The following is a 23,983-nucleotide window of genomic DNA, read 5'->3' as shown; positions in this document are numbered from 1 at the left end:
GACCCAGCATCTACTACCTATCTGCCCCTATACTATACTTAGAATAGAAGAAAATAACAAATATGTAACTTTAAATATTTGAAGATCTATTTTGTGAAAGAGGTATTAGTCTTCTCAGTGGTTTCAGGGGTAAAACAAAGATTAACAAATAGAACTAACCCTTAGAACTGTCTAGTAATGAAATGCGCTGCTTTGGAAGATGGAAAATATCTCATTGCTGGAAGTATTTGAGTAGAAGGGATGTATATAATGAGTTGGAAATTGGACTAGAATGACCATTCAAATTTCTTCTAAGCATGAAATTTTTAAATTCTGCACTGAAGTAGGCTAGGATAAATGTGTATATGGTATCCATTCTTTAGCATAACCTCAGCTGTTTGTGGAGTTGCACCCTGATCCACCTTTCCTATTAGGATTTCCTAGTCTTAGGCCCTGGGCCATTTTCCCTCAAATAAGATTAACACTGATCACTTGGAGTAACCTGATAAGCTAAATAAAGCTGTTGTGTTAATGTCTAACAGTGGCTTATTATTACTAACAAAAATAATAACCTATGTTCGTATGAAGATTTTGTACTAAGTGATTGCTAAGATCCCTTGTGAATAACTGACTTCCCAGTTCAAGTCCCATTTTCCACAGAAAGCATTCTCTATCCAGTGCTTTTCCCTTCTTATTTCCTGTTTTTCTTCCTTGAAGAAATGGGATATTTTTTGCTTCTTTTTATTTGCCAGCACTTAGCACAGTGTCTGGAATAGAGTAGGTGCTTATTGAATTTTTCATCTAATAGTTATGAATGAATAGTTAATAATCTCATATGAATTGTCATGAGGTTCTCCTGCTATGCAGAATCAGCCCAAGAATGTGGTTATGATGGCTTTAATGGACTTGGCAGATATGTAGTAATATCTCCCTGACTTAGAGGCCACAACTAAATCTTCTGTCTTTCTCTTGTCTTTTTTTTTTTTTTTTTTTTTTTAGCTTTACCCAGGCCATGTTGAGGCAGCCGAAGATGGAAGGGTTGGATTGCCTAGAAGCCTATTATGTAGGCCTGGTCATCCTGGGAATCGGGATTGTCTTTGTGCTCTCCAGCTTCCATGCCCTTGGATTCATTGGGACATATCTAGGTAAGAGCTTAGGACAGAGCACCTGACACTGAGAACACAGTTCTTGTCTTGTCTGGGTGTAGAAGAAGGTGGGGAAGTTTTGTACATTCACTATCAACCCAAGCATTCCATGATTCTATGAATGCTTTGTTTGAAGAAATACTTGAATATCCAACATGTTGATAGAATATTGTTTTAGCAGATAGTGCCAGGAGAAATGGAAAGTTTGAAACCTGCTTCCTGCATTCTAGGAACACACTCCTAATAGAACCACAGAAATTTAGAGTTGGAAAGAACCAGTAGCTCAGCCCAGATATGGAATCTCCTCTACAAATAACCCCACAGCTAGTCATCCAGCCAATGAATCAGGACCTCCAGTGATAGGGAACTTAATCATCTTTCCCATCAGCCTACTCTACTTTAGGAAAGCTCTAATATGTCAGAAAGTTTTAATTTATATCAAGCTGTAATCTCTGTTGCTACTTAAATACAACATTCTCATACCTCCTCTTTAGGATCAAACAAAACAAGCCTATCTTTCATATGTTAATATTTGAATATAGTTAGAATTTTTCTCTCTTCTTTTAACATTATGTCTTCTCATCACTTTTGATATGACTTCTAGTCCATGTACCATGTAGATTTGAATTCTATCTCCTTGGCCATACTTTTTCCATCTGCCTTTCTAAAGTGTGGGCCCTATAAGTGAATGCAACATTCTAAATGTGTAATCTATGTATAAAAGAATTAGAATCTGCTTTGTTCTGGAAAAAAATTTTTTCTTAATGCAGATCAAGGTTGTATTAATTTTCTTTGGCTGCTTAGTCAGCCTCTTCACTAATAGTTGAACTAGCAGACCTTTAAAAAGCCTTTGGTTTTTTTTAATATTCATCTTAACAAAAAAACAAAAAAAGACATAGCCTGCAGGATAAAGGAGTAAATGATAAATTATTGTTTTAAGCATTAAGTACTGTAGTTCAGATGTAGGAAAGTTTGCTGTAAACTGAGATGAAACGGGGAATCACAGAATTTTAGAATTTTAGTGTTTGAAGTTTCTTTTAAAGCCATCTCATCTAGCTCTACTCCCAAAAGAACCCATTCCATCGTATACTAAATATGTTATCACCTGGCCTTTGCTTCAACATGAACATTTCAAGGCAAAGCATTCAATTTCATTTTTGCCACACTCTATAGAATAATATTGTTCTGTAGGAAATGCTGAGCAGGATGATCTCAGAAAAACCTTGAAAGTGCTCCATGAGATCATGCAAACTGAAATGTACTGTGTACAAAGTAATAGCAACATTGTGGGATGATCAGCTGTAAACAACTGCTGTTCTCACCAACATAGTGATCCAAGACCGCTCCGAACGACTTAACAATTTTTAAAAATGCTATCCATACTCAGATTGTATCTGTACAGATTGGAACATAACTTTTTAAAACATGACTTTCATGGAAATGTTTTACATAACTTCACATGTGCCTTCTCAATGATGTAGGGGGGAGAGAGAATCTGGAACCTCAGAGTTGTAAAAATTGTTTTATATGTGCCTAGGAAAAATAAAATATTAAATAAATTAAGTAAAGATGGGGAAAGGGAAAGGCTAGTTCCTTATAAGGAAGCTGGGAGTTAATTCCATAAAGTCCTTGATTTTTTTGGTTTTGTCCTTAAGGAAAGAGCTCATCAAAAAAATGTCCCATTTACTAGACATGTGACTTTGAACCCTTCAGTTAACTTCTCTAGCCTCAGTTTCCTTATCTGTAGCATAAGGAGCTTGGATTCTCCTCTTCTATGCTTGTAAATGGAAGACAGAGCAATAAGTTTAGAGTGGAATGATTTCTACTCAACCTGATTTACTTCTTTCACAAATCTGTCAGAGGTTTGTTTTTACTGGAAAGCAACGGACATGAGTCAAATAGCCCACAAAGTAGAGGCTTCTTCCAACCTAATCATTTCTGGGAAATACTCCTGTCCTAGTAGACCTCTTGAAGTTAGTCTGGGAATGGACTTTTTCTTTGAACAGCAGTCCAGTTTCCTATAAAGTATATGACTTGAGCCTTGGATGAGATGCTTTGTCTCTGGATGGAGATTCCAGCCAACGGAGCTTGAACCTTGCTGTAGTTTACCGTTAATACTTTTTACTCATGGCTCCTGGTTTTCAGATCAGACAGCTACTATTAATGTCCGGAATCAACAACACAAGCTTTATAAGGTTGGACAAGACACCTGCATCAATGACGTCAATTTGTCCCTGTTTTGGACACCACTAAGGGAAAAAAGCCATGGAATATCTGCGAGTGAAGGAGAAGAAGGGAGCTTGTCAAAAACAATAAGAATAAATCTTGGAAGAAAAGACCGATAGGATTTTATTTTGTCTGCCCTTTAATAATTCTGAACTTTGTTCTTTTCATTTGACCTGAGTTTGGCTGCCTTCAGTGTTATTATCATTTATATTCTTGTAGTCAGTAGAGGCCCCTCTATTTATTGTTCTTTTGACCCTGCTTTATCAGGCAATACAAATCTTTCCATGTTTTTCTGAATTTATATATTTCATATTTGCTATTTCATAATTATATTTGTAAATCATAATTTTTTTATCCATTCCCAAGACACATAATTTCTTTGTACTTTCTCTTATTACAACATTGTTACTGAGAATATTTTGGTATACATGAGTTTTACATTTCTGTCATTGATCTTCTTGGGATGTAAATGACTCTTAGACTTATAGTAGTGGGCTCCTGGAATTAGAGAGTATAAATAATTTAGTAACTTCTCTTAAATAATTATAAATTGTTTTCCAGAGCATTTGGACCCATTTATAGCTTCATTAGGATTGAATTAACATTTTTGTCTTCCAGCAGCCCTTTCAACTTTGGTTTTTGCTGAGTTTGGCAGTTTGGTTGGTATAAAGTGGTTTTTCAGAGTTAAATTATTTTGCCTTGCTCTGAGCATTCAAATTTTTGTTGATATTTCTTCAATTTACATCTCTTTTGGAAGATTCTTTTTCATATCTTCTGGCCCATTTCTACAAGAAGCAGACACTTAAAGTAGAGGATGCGGAGGAGGGAGAAAAGGATAGGGGTATTTTCCCTGTAGGAGTTTACAACCTGACAAAGAGATCTGGAAATATTATATAATTCTCTTGAACCTTTCCTCTATTCTTAGACTTCAGAAATGATTATATTTTGGAGAAGAAAAGACTTAGCCAAGAATTGGAAGAATAACATGATAACTGCTTATGATCGATGGGGGTATGAAGCTAGTGTTGAAGAAATAGTTTGGTTTCTTATGACATAGGCATAGCAAACAAAACTTACTGATACCATTTGAGATATACAAGAATTTAGGGTCAAAATCCCCTAGAACAGTACTTGAAATAAGAGAAATGTGTCAAAATGATGTTTCCAATAGTGTCATTATATTTGTACCCAAAGAAAATAGATTGGTTCAGATATCCTAATAATAAAAAATAAAGTTGTATAGATGGCTGATATTGAATTCTATAATTCTAGAACAAAGGTGCATTGGATTAGGAAGTGTACCAAAATAATTTGAAAATGGAACTGAAAAGGAAAGTTTGTAGAAAACAACCTTCTCTCTGCTCCCTCAGTAAACTGAGTCAAGGTCCTCTCCTGAGAGGGAACAGTAAAAGTAGGAATTGGTGGCTTTAGAAAAAAGAAGGTTTGAAACAGCAGCTTTAGAGAATGTGAAGGCTCCAAATATAAGTTAGTTTTCTTCAAAGCTCAGCTTTCTACCCAAAGCCTTTCCAAATACCACAGCTAGTACCTTTCTCTCCAAAATTACCTTATACTTATTTATGTATGCATTTTAGATGTTTGTCTTGAAAAAATGTAAGCTTATTGAAGATGAGAACTATCTTCTTTGTGTATTTTAATCTTTAGTACCCAGCACATAGATTTCTGTATCTCTAATAGCCAGCACAGTGGCTGGCACACAATTGTTGATTGGTACTTAACTAGATTTCTTCATATGAGTATGTCTCAACATGCAATGCTGTTTTTTTCCCTGACTCCTGTAAATATTCTATATCTACCGTTCAGTTTTAGTTCTCACCTTTTTAATCTCCAAGTCATCTGATGCCACAATGGTCCTCTATATTATAAAAATTCCCCTCTGCCATTCCCCTTTAATTTTTTTTTACTCAGCTGTGAATAAAACTTATAAAAATCAGAAGCAGCTCCTCATGAGGAAATTATTGAGGACCCTAATCTTAGGATCATAGTATCATGAAGCATAGATTTAGAGTTGGAAATGAGATTCTTAGAGGCCATCTAGTCCAAATCTCAAAATTTTCAGCTTGGGAAACTGAAGTCTGAAGAAATAGTGACTTGTTCCTGAAGATACAAGTAGTTAGTGGCAAAGCCAGGATTTGAACCCGGGTGGTTACTTGTCACCAAATCTAATATCTTTCCTAATGACCACACTGGGCAAACAAGTTTTCCTGATTTCTCCTTGCCCTCTCTCACCTTGCCACCCAGTTGTTATGGGACGTGGTCATAGTGGAAATCCCTCTGTCCTCTAGGTGGAAGGAAGGAGCCCATTAAAACTATTCTCAGCGCAGTCTTTTAGACTTGCCTATTCTGAGTGGAATTGGCCTAGATATTCTGAAGAACATTGTGTTTGGCATCCAAATGTAGGGTGAGGTGCTTACCCAAGGGCTGTGAGTCACTCCTCTCAAACAAGGTTTCTGTGCCATCCAGCTCTCCCCCCACAGCAGTGTGACATTATCCCTTCACCCCTGCCACCATGATGCCACTTCCTGCTTCTTCAGGAGAATGAGGTTTCTTTCAGTCCCAAGCCCAGCACCTCAGGGTTCCCTCTGCCCTTTGTACCTTGACAATTGCTGTGATGCACTTAGCAGAGGTCCCCAAACTCTACCTGGATCCCAGAGCAGTGCCCATTGTATAGCCTCTTTGACCTATTTTTTTTTTTTTCTCATCTCAGATTAGGCAGAATTGGTCTGTGAGAAGGGAGATAAATTAGAATTTTTTTTAGATGGGAATAGGATGCTTCCAGACTCATAGCCAGGATGAACTCTTCAACGTTTCTGGGGATCTCCAATTTGCCCTATATATGTAATGGGCAGGACAGAGCAGGCAGAGATGGTCAAAGTGATTCTGTCACTCAAGGATGGCCCACCCCTCTTCGTGTTTACAACCCTGGGCTTTCTGTTCTGCAGATTTCCCCAAGTCCTAACTTATTTTCTGCTTCATCTCCTGAAAGTCCCAATCTCTGCCTTACAAAAGTTCCTCTCATTTGGCAAAGTTGAAGAAATCCTCTTTTCCCAAATTACACATTTATTTTTTGAGACTGGGTCTGCCATTTCTCCTGGGCCAGGAGGACAATAATGAATTATTATTATAGCATAGAAACTTTTTAACTTGCTCCATTTTTCCCATCCTTATATACCCTGGTGGGTTTCAGGGGCTCACCATACTGTACTTTACTCAGACATTCAATAACTAAATTGTTACTACAATTTAGACAATAGATCCTCCAACCTCAGCCTCTCCCAACACCAGGGATCACAGGCACATGCCACTTTGACAAGTCATGGTTGCATTTTATAACTAGGATTTTCCTCCATTTTCATGTCACCAAAAGGACAGGCTAATCCTAGGAAATTTGCCTATTAGGTGATCAATTCTTTCACCCTGGCAGCTCATGAAACAAAAAACAATTTTAAAAAATCATCTTCATTACTGATGAGGAGACAGGAGTCTAAAAGAGGGAAAAGGATAATGAAGTTTGCATTTTTTTGGACCATCTGTAAATAATAATTTAATTACTGATGTTTTAAGGACCTGATGTTGATGATTGGTGTGATTAATATGTTTGTCCGATTACAATCATACAACTACTGGAGAATTTAAACCATGTCAGTATTGACATTTATCCATGAAAACTAGCGATATAAAAAAGTTGAATTTAAGTTGACAGGTCCTCTACAGAGAATCATATAGAAAAAATAATTGATTTTTTTTATTTCACAAAAAACCTCATTTCTTGGGATACTTAATCCTCTCATTTTATAGTGAATATAAACAAGATAGTCCTAGTTTATGGTGGATATAAACAAAACAATAGATGCAGATTGTACATAATCTGTTGAAGAGCTAAAGGAGTATAGAAATTCTGTGAAGAATAAGTCTTCTAAACCAAGTTAATATCTAACTTCATACTCAGTAATGAAATATGATTTTAATTATAAAATGAACGATTCTAAATTTAGTCAGCACATAATCATTTTTTATATTTAGTATTTGTTGGGCATTGTGCTAAATACAAGGGTACAAAAGAAAAAATGAAAAACTCCCTTCAGCGAACTTACATTCTAATGAGGAAGGTAGCATGTAAATAAATAGGTATAAACATAATAAATAGTAACTTTTAGTAACCAGGGAGACCAAGAAAGACCTCTTAGAGAAAATAGCATTTGAGTTGTGTCTTGATGAAAGAAAGGAATTCCTTGAAGTGGAAATGAAGGAGAACATTTCAAGCATGGAAAAGCATGGAAACAAAATTAATATTTGTTAACACTCTAAATAGGAAGTCATGTAATCAGATTTAAAATTTAGTGGGGGGAGGAGAGGATACACACACACACACACACACACACACACACAGAGAAAGATGAAGACAAAGGCTTATGGACTACTGAAAAGCCTTATGTAGAACCATAAGAAAGTCAAAAGAATATCACAGTGATGAAATTGACTATATCTAATATTAAAAAAAATTGATTATTGAAGTTGGAATTCACTTTCTAATTGGCTTGCTGTATGCAGTCAGGCAAGAGAAAAGATAAAAGTCGATACCAAATTATAATTAAGCGGAAGATGGGAAGACAATGTGCAGTAGTTCCCAATCCATGTTATTTTAACAAGCTATTGATTCTTTTTTTTTTTTATAATAACTTTTTATTGACAGAACCCATGCCAGGGTAATTTTTTTTACAACATTATCTCTTGCACTCGCTTCTGTTCCGATTTTTCCCCTGTCTCCCTTCATACCCTCCCCTAGATGGCAAGCAGTCCTATATATGTTAGATATGTTGCAGTATATCCTAGGTACAATATATGTTTGCAGAACCGAACAGTTCTCTTGTTGCACAGGGAGAATTGTATTCAGAAGGTAAAAATAACCCAGGAAGAAAAACAAAAATGCAGATAGTTCACATTCGTTTCCCAGTGTTCTTTCTTTGGGTGTAGCTGCTTCTGTCCATCATTTATCAATTGAAACTCAGTTAGGTCTCTTTGTCAAAGAGATTCACTTCGATCAGAATACATCCTCATACAATATCATTGTTGAAGTATATAATGATCTCCTGGTTCTGCTCATTTCACTTAGCATCAGTTCATGTAAGTCTCTCCAAGCTTCTCTGTATTCATCCTGCTGGTCATTTCTTACAGAACAATAATATTCCATAATATTCATATACCATAATTTACCTAACCATTCTCCAATTGATGGGCATCCATTCAATTTCCAGTTTCTAGCCACTACAAACAGGGCTGCCACAAACATTTTGGCACATACAGGTCCCTTTCCCTTTTTTAATATCTCTTTGAGGTATAAGCCCAGTAGAAACACTGCTGGATCAAAAGGTATGCACAGTTTGATAACTTTTTGGGCATAATTCCAAATTGCTCTCCAGAATGGTTAGATTCGTTCACAACTCCACCAACAATGCATCAGTGTCCCAGTTTTCCCGCATCCCCTCGAACATTCATCATTATTTTTTCCTGTCATCTTAAGCTATTGACTCTTTAAAAAATGGGAAATTAGGATTTTAATTTTCAACATTTTTTTAGAGTAGGTTATGATGTGAATTTGTCACACTACAACTACAAGGCCAAAATAGCACGGAAACTTTCTCAAATCAGCAAACACTTCATTATTTTGTCAGTTAAAATGCCTTTGCACATGATAGCTGAGAGGAGCACTGGTTTAGTGAACAAGCAAAGTTAGTGAATAAAGTGGAGGATGACTATAAGCAGTACCACCTCACAAAACAATGAAAGGTAGAAAACATAAACAAGTCATATCATTTCAAGGACTTTGTGGATTTATTTGGAAGGAAGGCAGTAAATAGATGCAAAATGAGAACAGCTTATCTTCTTTACTGATAAGCTACCTCCTGCCATCACATTTGGATTCTGACATCTCAGTACCTGAAGATAAGTATATGCCCCGTTGAAAATATCTCAGAGAGGCTGGTATCAGAATAATGGAGGAATTGATGTACTGTATCATTAGCAAATAAAGCTAGTGATGTCAACAGCTATACACAAACACATAACCTTTTTTTCTCAACACCATTAAGTCTTTATGAGAATATTCTAAAAGGATGTTCTGTTAAGGATATTCTGGGTGAAAATATGCCGGGGAAAGAGGTTTTAGATAATTTTTCACAGAAGATTTTCTGCAAAGAATAGTCACAAGTCTAGATTAGTGTGAAATGTGAGAAATGCAAGACCATTTTGTTTATTAGTAGTTGTTATTTTTCAGTAGTTTTCCTGTCATATCCAACTCATTGTGATCCTATTTGGGGTTTTCTTGGCAAAGATACTAGAGTGGTTTGCCATTTCCTTGTCTAATTCAATGAGGAAACTGAGCAAAAGCAGGGTGAAATGACTGGAGTCACATACTTAGTAAATATCTGAACTCCAGGAGATCAGTCTTCCTGATTCTAGGCCCAGTACTCTATTTACTGTGACATCTAGTTGCATCTGTTGGTTACATAAAATTATTTGGGTAAAAGAAAATCTAGCTTCTCTTCCAATAAATTGTTTTTCATGTTATATTAAATTAAAAGTATTAGATAGAAAGTGCATAACAAGTATGTCAGGAACTTATGAAGCTCGGAGCAAGAAGGTAGCTATCCATCTCTGCTCTGGATCAGAAGTATTTGGGAGCATCGCAAGCTTGTAGATTCTCAGTCTGAGCTATCCCTGAGATCCTGGAATAGTGCAAAAAATAGTAGATCTGAGCCAGCTAGTCAGATAATTTTAATCTTTTTAAGTGCAACCCCCATCATGACATGTATGATCCTGGGCTAATCACTTTTAACTTCTCAGTTCTTGGAAGGTGCTGGCAATCATTGATAGAGTTGTCTCTCCTTGAACTGGAATGCTCTGCAAAGCCCTTGTTGGCCAGACTCTTTCTGTGGTGTCCATGAGCACTCTGTCTCTGTGTACCACTGGAAAAATGACTTTAATTTTTTTTTTTTCTTAAGAGGTTTCCCAATCAGGGCTCAGTCTGGTATATATTTTTTTTCTGTATAGAAAAGTTATGGAGTAGAATGATACTTTTTCTTGTTTCCCCACCATTTAGTCCTCTGAAATGTTTCTTGCAAACTATATATTGTTGGATTCTGCCTTCTAATCTATTTTGCTATTTGCTTCCTTTTTATAGATGAATTTATCTCATTCACAGCTGTGGTCATTAATCTTTATGAATATTTATTATAAAATGAATTTTATAATATTTATAGTATTCTCCTATTTTTCTTCTATTTGTGGCACCCATCGTAGGCAGGTGGAAGTAAAAGAGAGAAGGTACTCAGCATTAATAGTCTTATGCTTGATACTATTTATATCTCCTTTTCTCCTTTATCTCGCCCACTTGAACTGATCCCACTTACACCTTCTTACCCCTTTTGTTTTAACCTTTCTTCATATAAAGCCTTTCACACTGAAATTCATTTTGGTTATAACTAATCCTTCCCTTAATCAATTCTTCCTCCCCCCTCCCTGTTCTTTCTTGTTACCCTATTGATTTGAATGTAATTCTTTAAAAAAAATTTTTACATTTACATATATGCATGTATCTTCTACATTCCTCTGACTAGTTCCAATGAAAGTGAAATTCAGGTGATACTTTCCTTCCTCCCTCCTCCCCATTTGTATAGTTTTCTACTGTTACTCAGAGGTGATACAAAATAGCAAGTTTCTCTTTAGCTGTCTCTTTTGCTTTCCCTTTTCTTTCTTCATGTAAGATCATTATAAATCAAAACTATTCTTTCCAGATCATGTGTGTCATTTAGCCAACTGATTCTTCTTCCCTATTAAACAGTAAACACTTCATCCTTGTATATTCCTTTCCAATTGCTAAAATGTATTTTTCCTTTTTATTTTCCCTTGATTTCTATTGTTGTATTTCAAAGTTTCTTCTCATTAATTAGGAATGTTTGGAAATTCTTTTTTTCATCATTGAAGGTCCCTTTTTTCCTCTGTGGGTTTGCACTAAGTTTTAGTAGGTAAGTTATTCTTGGTGACAGCTTTTATTTTTTGTGTTCTGGAATATCACTTTCTAAACATGATCATGACTGTGGCTCCTTAGTGCTTGAATTCTTTCTGGCTTTTTTACATTATTTTTCTTTTAATTGGACTAGGAAGTTCTGGATTATGAGTAAACCATCCCTGGAATTTTCATTTTTATATTTCTTTCAAATGGTGACCAGAGGTCTGGAAAGTTTTGGTTTTTTTTTTTTTTTTTTTTTTTTTTTTTTGCAAGATTTTATGAAATATGGTTAACTAAGCTCATTGGCTTGTGTTTTGGTTTTGCCTTTTTTTTCGGTTGTGGTTGTGGTTTTTTGTGATTTTTTTTTTTAATAGATTTTTTTCCAGATCACTTTTTAATAAGGCCAGGCTTCTTGTGAGACAAGATGAGATAATATTTGTAAAAGCATTTTATAAACTTTAAAGAATTGTAGAAATGTTCTAATGATGATGATGGATAATTTATCCTGCTTTTAGCAATGCTTTCCATAAAGTATATAATACTTTTCTTACGTAGAATATAGTAAGATGTGGATTCCCCAATGAATTCAGAATAATCAGAACTTGATGGACCACCAGAGTCAGAGAATGAATTTTTCTCAGTCTTTTGACTATTTAATATTTTCTGGGGTTTCACGGGATTATTCACTTTTATTTGATCCATTTTGATGTTTAGAGGGTTTGTTACTTGGCCAACTTCTTTTTATATTTCTTACATTAAGCTATCAATTTTCTTTCCAAGTCTGTTGTCTAGACTGGGGCTTCTTAAAAACTTTTCCACTCACCATCCCTTTTCACTCAAGAAAGTTTTACACAACTCCAAGTATATAGGTATATAAAATAGGTATACAAATGAAACATTTACTAATAACAAATCATAAATTTATCTTAAAACTTCTGATGTAAATACAATTTTACCATTTATTAATAAGGAAAGAAAATTTGCATGCTAATGAGATGAATGAGAATTCAGCCTTGGCAGATTATTTGATACTTTTACTGCATTCTCAAGCTAATTTGGCTGGATTTCAGAGGGTAGGAAGAGTAGTTACGTCCAATGGAAAATGGAAAAATTGTACAGGGCATTTAAAACTTCCAGAAGAGTTTATATTCTAAAGTCAATAGGAAGCCGCTTAAATTGGTTGAGTTTGGGGAGTCATATGATCAGATGAAGAGGTCCAAAATGAAAGGAAGTTCATTATACAACAAGTGTTTTGGATAGCCTAATGACAGACAGTAGAAAGAGAGAAAGGATTCAGATAGATGGGATTGGGGGTGGATGTTTATTCACTGGCAGTCATGTAAGAGTTCAGGATTACCAGGATGGGGAGAATAAGAGGTAGAAATGTTAATGCTGGGGAATAAGTCCAGATAACAGTCTATTAGATGATGAAAAAAGATCTACTGATGAAAGAAGTGATTAAAAGGTTTTAAAGTCTGTTTTGGGATTAGGCCCTCAGGCTTGCTTAATTGCTCATCCTCACTGCAGTCACTTCCAGAATTTCCAGAAGCCTGGCTTTTAATAGGTACCAGGAAGGCCTATTGTGCAATGTCCCAGGAGATCACCCAGATCCCAGTAATTAACTAATTGATGAAGGGAGTTACACATATAGTTTGTGCAGGCGGCACAATAGAGAGTTGGATCTAGAATCAGGAATCAGGAACACCAAAGTTCAGATACTTAACCTGCTCTCTGACTCTGAACAAATCACTTAACAATTATCTCTCTTAGTTTCTTAATCTGTAAAATAGTGCACACATGTACACACAAACCCCCCCCCCAAGGTTGTTGTAAGGACAACATGAGATAATATTCATAAAAGCATTTTATAAACCCGGAAGCACTTTATAAGTGCTCTGGTGATGATGATGATGGTTTACCATAGTTTTAGCAATGCTTTCAATAGAGTATGTCTTATTTTTTTCTTGTATGGAATGTAGAGATATTCACCAGAATATTCAGAACTTCTTGGATCTCCAGAACAAGAGAATATTCATTAATGTCTTAAAGAAGGTTTCTAATGGAAGACCACAGGGATTTGCGCTCAATTCTGTAATGTTTAACATTTTTATCAGTAAGTTAGGTTAAAGGCATACATTGCAAATCCATAAAATTTTTAAATGATACAAAGGTGAAAGGATTACAAATGCTTGATAGTGTTGGGTTGAATGAATGAGACGTCCTTAAAAAATTGCAAGTCATTAAAAAGCGTATTTACATTTTTCATTTTGACAATATTTAAATTTCAAAATACATGCAAAAATATTTTTCAAATTTTTCAACATTCATCTTTGAAAAAACTTTGTTCCAAATTTTTCTTCCTCTTTTCCCCTACCACCAAAAAACGGGAAGCAACAAAGGTTAAATATTTCCATATTCATTATGTTGTCCAAGAAATCAGATCAAAAGGGAAAAAAATATAAGGGGGGAGAGGGGGAAAGCAAACAGGAAGGTGAAAATACTAGGCTTTGATCCACATTCAGTCTCCCTAGTTCTCTCTTTGGATATAGATGCTACTTCCCATCATAATATAAAGAATTGTATTGAATCATTTCATTAGTTTTTAAACATTAATAGTAAATCAAAACAACATTTTCACTTCATACAACAAATCAGCACTGGTAACAAAAGATGGAAAGGGTTGAAATTGGGAAGGGTTGTAGGCATACTGCTATATTGTTGATTGAGTTAGTTGTAAATTGGTTTATTCATTTTCGAGAGCAATTTGGAATTGTGGGGGAAAAGTGACTAAAGTTTCCATATCCTTTGACCTATCAGTCCCACTGCCAGATATATACTGTAAGGAGGCCAAAAATAGAAAAGTCTCAGACACTTATAAATAGCAGCACTTTTCACATTAGCAAAGTAGATGTCTATAGATTGGATATTCCTAAACAGATTGTGGACATTGAATATTAATTTGACCAAATTGTTTCCACAAAGACAGACCTCAAATCTGTAAATATAAATAAAATACACTGCACGGATGGAACTTAATTCATTTTTTAAAAAATAAGATTTATTGACACCTTTTAATTTTATATCACAGTTATTTTTGCAAATATCTAGATTGAAACTTACTTTGTAAGAAAGCAGTTGAGAAAAAGCATCAAATTCGTGCTCTGACAGTGTCCAGTAATGTCTATACAACATTTTGCCCATGGACTTTCCAAGATCTTCTTTGAGGTCAAAAGGAGCAGGACAGCTGAAGGCTAAGTATCTGTCCAAAGAAGCTAATGAAAGACTATTTCAGTTATAGAGAAGGGCAGAGGAGAGGAAGGAAGGTGTAATCCTTTGTGAATCTGAATGGATTTTCTCAGCTGCCACATATGCATGTGTGCATGTACACACAGAGTCCACAATTACTCAACTCTGTTGGTAATCCTTAAACATTTCCAGACTTTTGCTGCCAGGTAAGAGCTCTGCCAAAGTGTGTTTTCAATATGCTCTGGAAGAACTTGTGGGGGCGGAAAAAACCTCCACCTCTCAGTCTAGAAACTCACATTCAGTTGGCTCTTCAACAGTCTTATTATATTTAATTTCAAGGAGAAAATGACTTTTCAAATAATGTAAAAAAAATCTATTAAAAAAACAAAACACATCCATGTATGTGTGTGCACAAGTACAATTGGAGAAGACTTTAACTTAATACTGGATTGAGGTGAATATAGGAAGATCAACTATATAAAATTGAAATAGTTTTGCACAAATAAAGTCAGTGTAGCTAGAATTTGAATTAGAAAAGTATCTGATAAAATTCTGATCTAAGATGTATTGGGTATTGATACAAATTAATAAGTATTATAAGAGCCACATTAAGTACATAAGGGATTAAAGGATATGAACAGGGAATGCTTTATTTTGATGCACATTGCTTTATGAATCATGTTGGGTATGGAAAATCAGAACAAAAGGGGAAAACCATGGGAGGGTAAAAAAAAAAAAAAAAGTGAACATAGCATGTGTTGATTTACATTCAGTCTTCTTAGTTCTTTTTCTGGATGCAGATGGCATTTTTTCTGTCCAAAATCAATTGGGTTTGCTTTGGATCACTGGAAGGACCAAGCTTTTCATAATTGGTTGGTCATCATATATTCTTGCTGTTATTGTATACAATGAATTTCTGGTTCTACTGGTTTCATTCAGCTTCAATTTTTGTAAATCTTCCCAGGCCTTTCTATAATCATTGTATTCAAACTGAAAATGTGAATATGTATGGCTGACTTTTCCTGAAACTGTAAAGTTTGAAAGGAATAGATTTGCAAATAAATTAAAAATTAAAATTAAATTCTGTTTTGAACATGTTGAGTTTGAGATGTCTCATAGAAACCTAGTTTGAAATGTTCTCTAGGCAGTTAGTGATATGGCATAGACTTGGGTTGGATATGTAAGTCTATGAGTCATCTGCATAGAGAGGATAAATAAAATCATGTGAGCAACTGAAGAACCTCTAGAAAGAAGGAAAGCAATGGTGGGACAGAGGCGAGGGCGATTCCACATGTGCTGTATCGATTTGGCCAACCATAAAATCAATCAAATATGAAAGTGATAGAGGCTGAGATGAGGGGGATGAGAAGAAAGGGGATTGCCCCTCAGCAGGTGGTAACTCTGAATAGCAGGAATGTAAAAGAGCAAAAGCTCAGGTTGCTCAGAATGACCCATACTCTCAAAAAGTTTTCTGGACAATTGAAGTGGAGGTGATGACCACTGAAAGGGCTATCTTAATAGTTATTAAGATAGTTATTAATAGCTTTCGCATCCTCCAGACCCCTTCTTGGCTCTATAGCAAAATTTGGCCATATAGTAGAGTGTAATAAGTATTTGTTGAATGGATGAATGAGTTTCCTGGTTCTGTTTTTTCCCATAGGTGATTACTTTGGAATCTTGAAGGAAGCAAGAGTGACAAAATTTCCGTTTAATGTCTTGGACAATCCTATGTATTGGGGGAGCACAGCCAACTACCTAGGGTGGTCAATCATGTAAGTATAAGTTTATCTTTAGTATTTTCACTATAAGTGTGAATTCTATCCATCTTACTATAAGATACCAAACTCTTATTAATAATCCTGTCGGATAGGCAGGTGGTGAAGTGAATAGAGCACCAGTCCTGAAGTCAGGAAGACCTGAGTTCAAATCTGTCCTCAGAACCATAACACTTCCTACCTATGTCACCCTGAGCTAGTCACTTAACCCCAATTGCCTTGACCAAAAAAAAAAAATTAATAATATTGTCATTTGAAATCCAAAATCAATATTTTAGTAATCTTCATAATTAGTGATAAAATTTCCCATTATTATTAAGTTATTAATTATTATCAATTATTGTACCTGAAACAGTCTAGAAAATAGTAGATGTTTAGCAAACATCTTGTCTATTGATTGACTAACAGTAATCTCCTAAAGGGAAGAAAACATGATTTATTCAGAATTTGAAACCTAAAGCAGACCTTAAAGAACACATTTTATTTCTGTTATTTTCCAAATGACAAAATTGAGATCTAGAGGAGAGGAAGTTACTTGTCTAGAGTCACATAGTAGTAGTGGTAGTAGTAATAATAATAATAATAAAGAACGCACTTGACTCAAGTCTGTACCTCTGTTGTTCTTTTCTGAACAGCCGCATGCTTGTTACTTCTATAATATATAGCCAAGTGCCTTTCTTGGGAGAGGCTTAATAAATATTTATTGATTAATTTTTGCTACAGGAAGTCAGCCAGGATATTTTGATCTTTTTAAGAAGGAATCTCAAGCAGCTAGATGTCCTAGAGGATAGAGCATCAGCCTTGTAGTCTAAAGGACCTGACTTCAAATCCAATCTCAGGCACTTGCATGACCCTGGGCAAGTCACTTAATCCTGATTGCTTCCTCCCTCAGGAACTTTTTTTTTCTTTCTTTTTTTTTTTTTTTATCCAAAAACAAAAAGAAACAAATAAACAACAACAACAAAACCCCCAGAATTTTAAAAACCATAAAGAACAGAAAAGAAATACAAAAGAAAACATTATTATGTATCCCATATAACATCAGGGAGGATTCAAAATATATAACAATAAATTATCAGATCAAGAAAGTATATATATTAGGAGAAAAAAATTATTCATTATTACATTTTTTCTCTACTTCTTGTAAATTGTTCTTTTGTTCTCTGCTGCGTACCTTTTTTACTTTATTCTTTTTTTCTCCTTTAACCATCCTATCCCCAATAAAGCTATATTTAAGAAAAAAATATGTTCATATATACATAGGTACATATATAGATATATATACCCACAACCATGGAAAGTATATATGGGTTGGGGCAGGTTAAGTAATACCAAGGCATAATTAAGGAGCAGAATTCAGGCAAAAAATTTTTAAAAGAAGGAATCCCTGAGAAATACTAGAGTATAGTCACCCAATAACAATTCATGTTGGCCCACCTGGAAATCTCCTAGGGTGTTGATATTAAGCATTATTGTAGAGAGACAAGGAAGGTGTTTTTATGGGCAGCGGGGGAAAAAAATCAGCAACTACTTTGTATGAGGCTTCAAGCTAACTCAAAGACATTAGGGAAATCACTTTATGTCTTTGGCGCTCCATTTCTTTCCTTATAAGGAAAGGAAGATGGACAGGATGATCTCTTCAGGGCTACTTCAGCCAAAATGTTATATGATTTTCTGAATTTCTCTTGATCAAGGAGAATGGTGTTGACTCTTAGCTGAGGGTCTGATTGTAGCTGACCTTTACGTGATGCTTTACATACATGCTGTCATTTGAGCCTCACAGCAACCCTGTATATATTATACTATATTATACTGTACTATACTATATGTCTTATTAGCCCTATTCGACAGATAAGAGACTGAGCCCATAGAGTTGACTTGACTTAGTAATAGAATCAAAAGCAGATTATTAGTGCAGCTTCACCAAGTTGCCCCAATTCTTGGTCTGTCATTTGCCTGATTGATAGAAGGCGCTTAATAATGCATGTTAATTAGTTGATTTCTTTGTTCAGACACTCTGCTTACTTAGCAAAGGACCAGTTCCATCAGCACCTAGCAGCCCTAGACAGGCAGCCCTTGTATACTTATTTATGAGGCTTTCACTCTACTCTAGGTCCTGGGTATGTTTAGGAGGTGGTTAATGACCCTTATAAAATCATTTTACCTACAACATAGCAGCATAGGTTTTAGCTACAATTTCAGTCATCTGGTTGAAGATACTGGAAAAGGTTGGGGGAAGTGAGAAGTGAAGTAGACTGCAGCTCAAGATGTGGGATTCTGGAAGTCTCCAGGCAAAGAAAGCCAATAGCTTGTGTGAAGGACTATTTTCAGTGTATTAGAGGCTGAGTCTACATATTATTCATGGAGAAGAAAATATTATGGCTATTGGGAGATGTGTTCTGAGCTACTCCCAACTCAGTGAGAGTAAGTAAACCTTCCAGCAGAAACTAGAAAGCCTTTTTTCTACTGCTATTAGGGAAAAAATCCTCATGGGACCCTTGGAGACTGTAACTTTCTATCATCCAGGGAGTGCTTAAAGGAACCCAGATCCCCAGGTGAGCTGCTAAGTAAGCCTTAGGGACTCTTTGGAGAATGGCTACTATTTACTATTCTGTGAGGGAAATCCAGCACTGTTACTGTCATGAAGTAGTAGTAGAGAGGTGGGGGAGGGAGGAAGGATTGATCGTGGCCTGTCTGAGAGCCCATTAAAGATGGGCAATGTTTCATGCAGGCCCCACAGTGCTGACCAAGCAGGACTGCCTGTAAATCTTCATTGAAGGCCATCTGTCTCAGCCCCCAGTGCCTTTTCTCTGTGTGGCTTCAGAGAGAAAGTGGGAGTGAGGGAGAGAGGAAGAATCATCATTGATTTTATTCAGACACGAAGAGCACACAAAGAATGATCTGTGTTGTATAAGCTGAGGACCTTGGCTAAGAATCCCAATTGAAACTTTACCATTATTTACTTTCCTTAATGAATAGAAGGAAATGGTACAACTGAGGATATGGTGAAGGAGGACATGAACTTTGGTTTATACTCTGAGAATGGGAAGTTTCAAAAAGGAGCAGTGGGAGTCACTGAAAGGAAACTTGATTGACTTCCCCACTTCTCCAGAGTTTGTTCCCAGATTTCCTATAGAAGGTACCAGAAAGCCAAGGTCCTCTCCTCAGTTACTTTTCCTTTAGTTCCAGGTCTAGGTTTCCTCATTATAAAAACTAGAGGTGACTGATATGCTCATGACTTATAGACAGATGCAAAAAAGCTCTTCTCACCCTTCCATCTGACATGCGCAAGATGGAGTGAGATGCTCCATCAGAAAGGCACGTAGAAAATTAAACTATTTGAATAAATACCTCTAAATCTATCAGGCACTGAACTAAACTGAAGTAAATCATTAGCCAGAAACTTGGAGTCAGAAAGGCTAATATGCTGAACCCCAAAAATTCTTGTTAATGATTTTTTCAGTGAAACAAAATTTGTTTTGTTCTTTTTTGTTTTTGTTTTTCCAATTTCTTTTTCTCCTGTTCCCAAGAAATTCAGTGAGCTAGTTCAAACTAAAATCAGAATCAATGGACTAAAATAATGGAAAAACTCAGGAGGAACTGAGTTCAAATCCATTACTTAGATACTTCCTAGCTGTGTGAACCTGGGCAAGTCACTTAACCCCCATTGCCTCATGCCCCTCCCCCCCCCAAAAAAAAACAAACAAACAAAAAACAACACCCTCAACATTATCTCCTTTTTCCTCCAGTGAGGGATTGAGCTTGCTTAAAAGCCAGTTTGACCTGAATTTTTGCCCTCTAGCAGTGTAACTTTGAGCAAATCACTTGATCTTTCTGCCATCTCATTTACATTTAAATCTGGTTCTGGCCATATTGAGGAGGTGTGATCTCCTAATTTTGATGCTGTTGTTCCAAGCAACTTTACAATGTGCAGAGAAGCTGTTTATCATCAGAGTTCCCCATAGCAATGAAATCACAAAGTCTAGTTCCCATCCCTTTCTTCCAATTCCATTACATACACTTGAAACCAAAAATAGATTAGAAGGAGAAGGAACCTCAGATAACTCCATCAGCTATTCATTTTTTAGCTGAGAAAAAGAAGATCTAGAAAAATTAGCAGTCAATCCGGATTAAGAATCTAGAATTCTTGCCCCTCTGCTACATGATCTTCTCTCTAGATTAGACTAGAACTAACCTTTGAATTTGGAATTTTATGTCTGATGTATTATATATAAATAGTAACATTGGTTTTCAGGGCCCTTTAAAAACAAAGACTAATCACAGGACTTTTAGTTAAGAGACTGAAGTTCCTATACTACCCTTTAACTGACTCCTAGACAATCTCATAAAATTAGTTTTATTGAAGATAAATATTTTAACTAAGATACTCTCCCTCTTCACCTCAGCCTATTAGAATCTATCTTCCTTCAAGATAACTCCATTTTCACATTTTATGGGAAGTATTTCCTGATTTTTCCCAATCACTGTATATTTATATCTATATCTATTGATGTGGGGGGTGTAGTTCACAAGGTAATTAGCTTATATTCATTTGTACATTTACTCTATTTATTAATGTACTTGTAGGGATTGTTTCATTCCTTACATTTTTATCTCCAGAATCTAGTGCCTATAGTGCCAATAGGTTTGAATAAATTCTTTCTTTAAAAAAAATAAAAATAAAAAAGAAAGGAAAAGAAAATCTACTACTAATTTAGAGCTGTTATTAGAAGAGCCAAAAAGAGCCTCTCTTTGCATACTTTGAGCTTATTGCAAAGTGGGGGGGGGGGCACGGGAGGGGGTTGGAGAAAGGAACCCAATGTAATCATTATACAGTTGTCCAGGATTAAGAAAAGGCTTGGGACCATTATTCTAATTTTATAAGCTGTTCTGTTGAAACCCAAAAAGCACAGTACAATTCCCTAAGTCATAAAATCAATGAATGTCACTAGGAACTCCTGCCTATTAAACATGCTGTTTCTCATATTTAAGATAAAACCCATATCTCTAGGAAAGAAGTACCATTACATGGAATCCTCATCTGGGCAGAGGTAATTCTACTATGGTTACTCAACCTTTTGAAGAAATCTAAAGGGAAATACAAGAATATAATTTATTTAAACTTTGAAGAAAATTGCTAACTACTTAAAGATTTTTTTTTTAATCGAATGTTTTGTTATTAATTAGCAAGTTAGCAAGTTAGAATAGTGGCCAGAAATAGGGACCAATGGATACTTCTTTGGGCAGTGAAATATAAACAGTAGAATCTCAATTGCTGCTAAGCCTATTTCTTTTTTTCTTTTCTTTTCTTTTCTTTTCTTTTTTTTTTTAAATAATTACAACTTTTTATTGACAGAGCTCATACCTGGGTAATATTTTTACAACATTATCCCTTGCACTCACTTCTTTTCTGACTTTTCCCCTCTCTCCCTCCGCTCCCTTCCCCAGATGGCAAGCAGTCCTATACATGTTAAATATGTGACAGTATATCCTAGGAACAATATATGTGTGCAGAACCGAACAGTTCTCTTGTTGCACGTGAGGAGTTGGATTTAGAAGGTAAAAGTTACCTGGGAAGAAAAACAAAAATGCTGCTAAGCCTATTTCTTAAAAATTATTTAGAAGAGAAGGAGTGGTTATCACATAAGAAAAAGATTTGGGAGTCACTGCTGGCCATTCCCCAAAGTATCAACTCCAGAGTTTTTTATCAGTCAACATGTATTTGTGAAGTCCCTGTTAGACCACAGTGATACAAAAACAGTCCCCATCATCAAAGAACAACATGTACACATAAAATCCATAAAACATACAAAATAAATACAGGACAATTTTGGCAGGATGGTCTTAGAATCTGGTAGGAAAGACAGAGATTGCAGAAGAGAGGTTGGGAAAGGCCTCATAGAAATTACTGAATTTTGTAAGAAACTAGGGGTTTTGGGAAGCATAGACGCAGAAAAGGATGTACTAATTTGTGCAAAAAATAAAGATGAAGAAAAGAAAGTACCAAACTATGAGATATTTATTCCAGAAAATTCTGTGCATTTTGGGGCTTTTTGCCTCAAGGGAAACAGAAATGGAGAGAAGAAATAGAAATGAAGTTAGGTGTTTACCTCATGAAGAAAGACAAAGAAAAAGGCCTATTCAAACTGGCAACATAAGGGAGATATGATTAAGAAGTCTTGCAGGGGGGAGTTTGAAAGCTGACTGACATTCTGGAATTTATGGGTCAGAGGGACAAGCAGTCCCTCTCAGTCCTAAGAAGTGATTTGGACTATCAGGGTCGTTGAAGTAGAAGGTGGTCTTGAGTCACACAGAGGAGATTTTGAAAACTCCTGTTTTTAAAACAAACAACAACAACAAAAAAAAGCCTGCAAGAGGGTATCTGCCAGTATAGAAGGAATTCCTCGAATGAAAGATTAGACCAGGTGACCTGTAAAAGTCCCTTCTAAAATGTTTTTATTGAATTGAAGAAAGAATATGATTTTTGTGCAATTGTAAAGAATTATCATTATTATTATTGTAGAAAAGAATCTTGTAAGCAGCCCATCTATTTTCTGAGTCATTCCTGTCTATAGTATAGTAGGGGAGGAGAAAGTGAAAAGTAGGACAAGCGGCAGCCCCAGTAAAAAGCCATCCTTCAACTGACATCAGAGCATCCATTGCCTCAAAAAGATCAACTCTCTACCACTTATGAATAGGTCTTCATCTCATTTTTTGCCTTACAAGTAATTAGGAACTGTGAATCCAGGAACAATGTCTTTTTTTTTTTCCCTTGTAACTCTCCCCTATCTCCCAGTGCTTAATACATTGTTTTGAACAATAGTAAGGATTTGATAAATATTTATTTAATTGAATTCTCTGGTCACCTCCCTGAATGACATATAAAATTCTGTTGGAACTCCCCTTGACTATTACTATTATCTTCAGAATTTTTTTTAATTTAAAAACCTGACAAAGCCCCCATACTGGTTAGACCTGAAGGATATTCTCTTTATCTTATATTCATCACTGACCTAGAAGGGAGTTCCTGAGAAATTAATAAAATTGTGTACAGCTCCAATATAGAACTTGTGTTACAAGACTGTGCAGATATTGAAAGATTCCACTGATTACAGTCTGTTGTCTTTGAAGCTGGCAGTCTAGAAGCCTTCCTCCCTCAATTCATCCTAAACCATTAGCCCACTAACTGTTAACCTGTAAGAACTAGCTTATTTCTAGCCTTAGAATCAGAAGGTAACTATAGAAATAAATTGGGGAAACAGTATGACAGCAGCTATTTCTAGAAACAGGAAGCAGATGTGGTTATATGACTCCTCAGCCTTTGTCACCAAGGAGCTGTCCTTTTTCATTAGCTTTAGAAGTCAAAAGTAATTGTTGTCCATGAAAAATACTTTGAATGAAGAGACAGTAGGATTTTCATTTTGATTTGCACTCAGCCAGACATATGGATCCTTCTGCTTAGATGATGAAGAGCTTCTCATTTCCCTGCCCTCTGCTGTAACAAGGCAGAACCAAATGTGCAATGGATATTTTGGGGTAGGAGAGGAGGAATCACCAAAAAAAACCTTCTGAATCCCTAAAGTTCA

The 23,983-nt window shown here is 35.7% G+C and overlaps 1 protein-coding gene across 2 annotated transcripts in view; it reads left to right on the top strand.

Annotated features, from left to right (window-relative positions):
• The window catches only part of PEMT (phosphatidylethanolamine N-methyltransferase), a 167,197-nt gene that overhangs the window by 129,893 nt on the left and 13,321 nt on the right, over nucleotides 1-23,983 (top strand). For both annotated transcript variants that reach the window (XM_051997600.1, XM_051997593.1), the window contains 2 exons: nucleotides 979-1,124; nucleotides 16,283-16,394. In XM_051997600.1, the coding sequence (XP_051853560.1) occupies nucleotides 979-1,124; nucleotides 16,283-16,394 (258 nt within the window). The remainder of the gene's footprint in view (nucleotides 1-978; nucleotides 1,125-16,282; nucleotides 16,395-23,983) is intronic.

The sequence above is a fragment of the Antechinus flavipes genome, chromosome 1 (assembly GCF_016432865.1).
Source record: "Antechinus flavipes isolate AdamAnt ecotype Samford, QLD, Australia chromosome 1, AdamAnt_v2, whole genome shotgun sequence".
Lineage (NCBI taxonomy): Eukaryota > Metazoa > Chordata > Mammalia > Dasyuromorphia > Dasyuridae > Antechinus > Antechinus flavipes.
The sequence above is the reverse complement of the archived record's forward strand: the minus strand, read 5'-3'. Positions and strand labels throughout refer to the sequence as shown.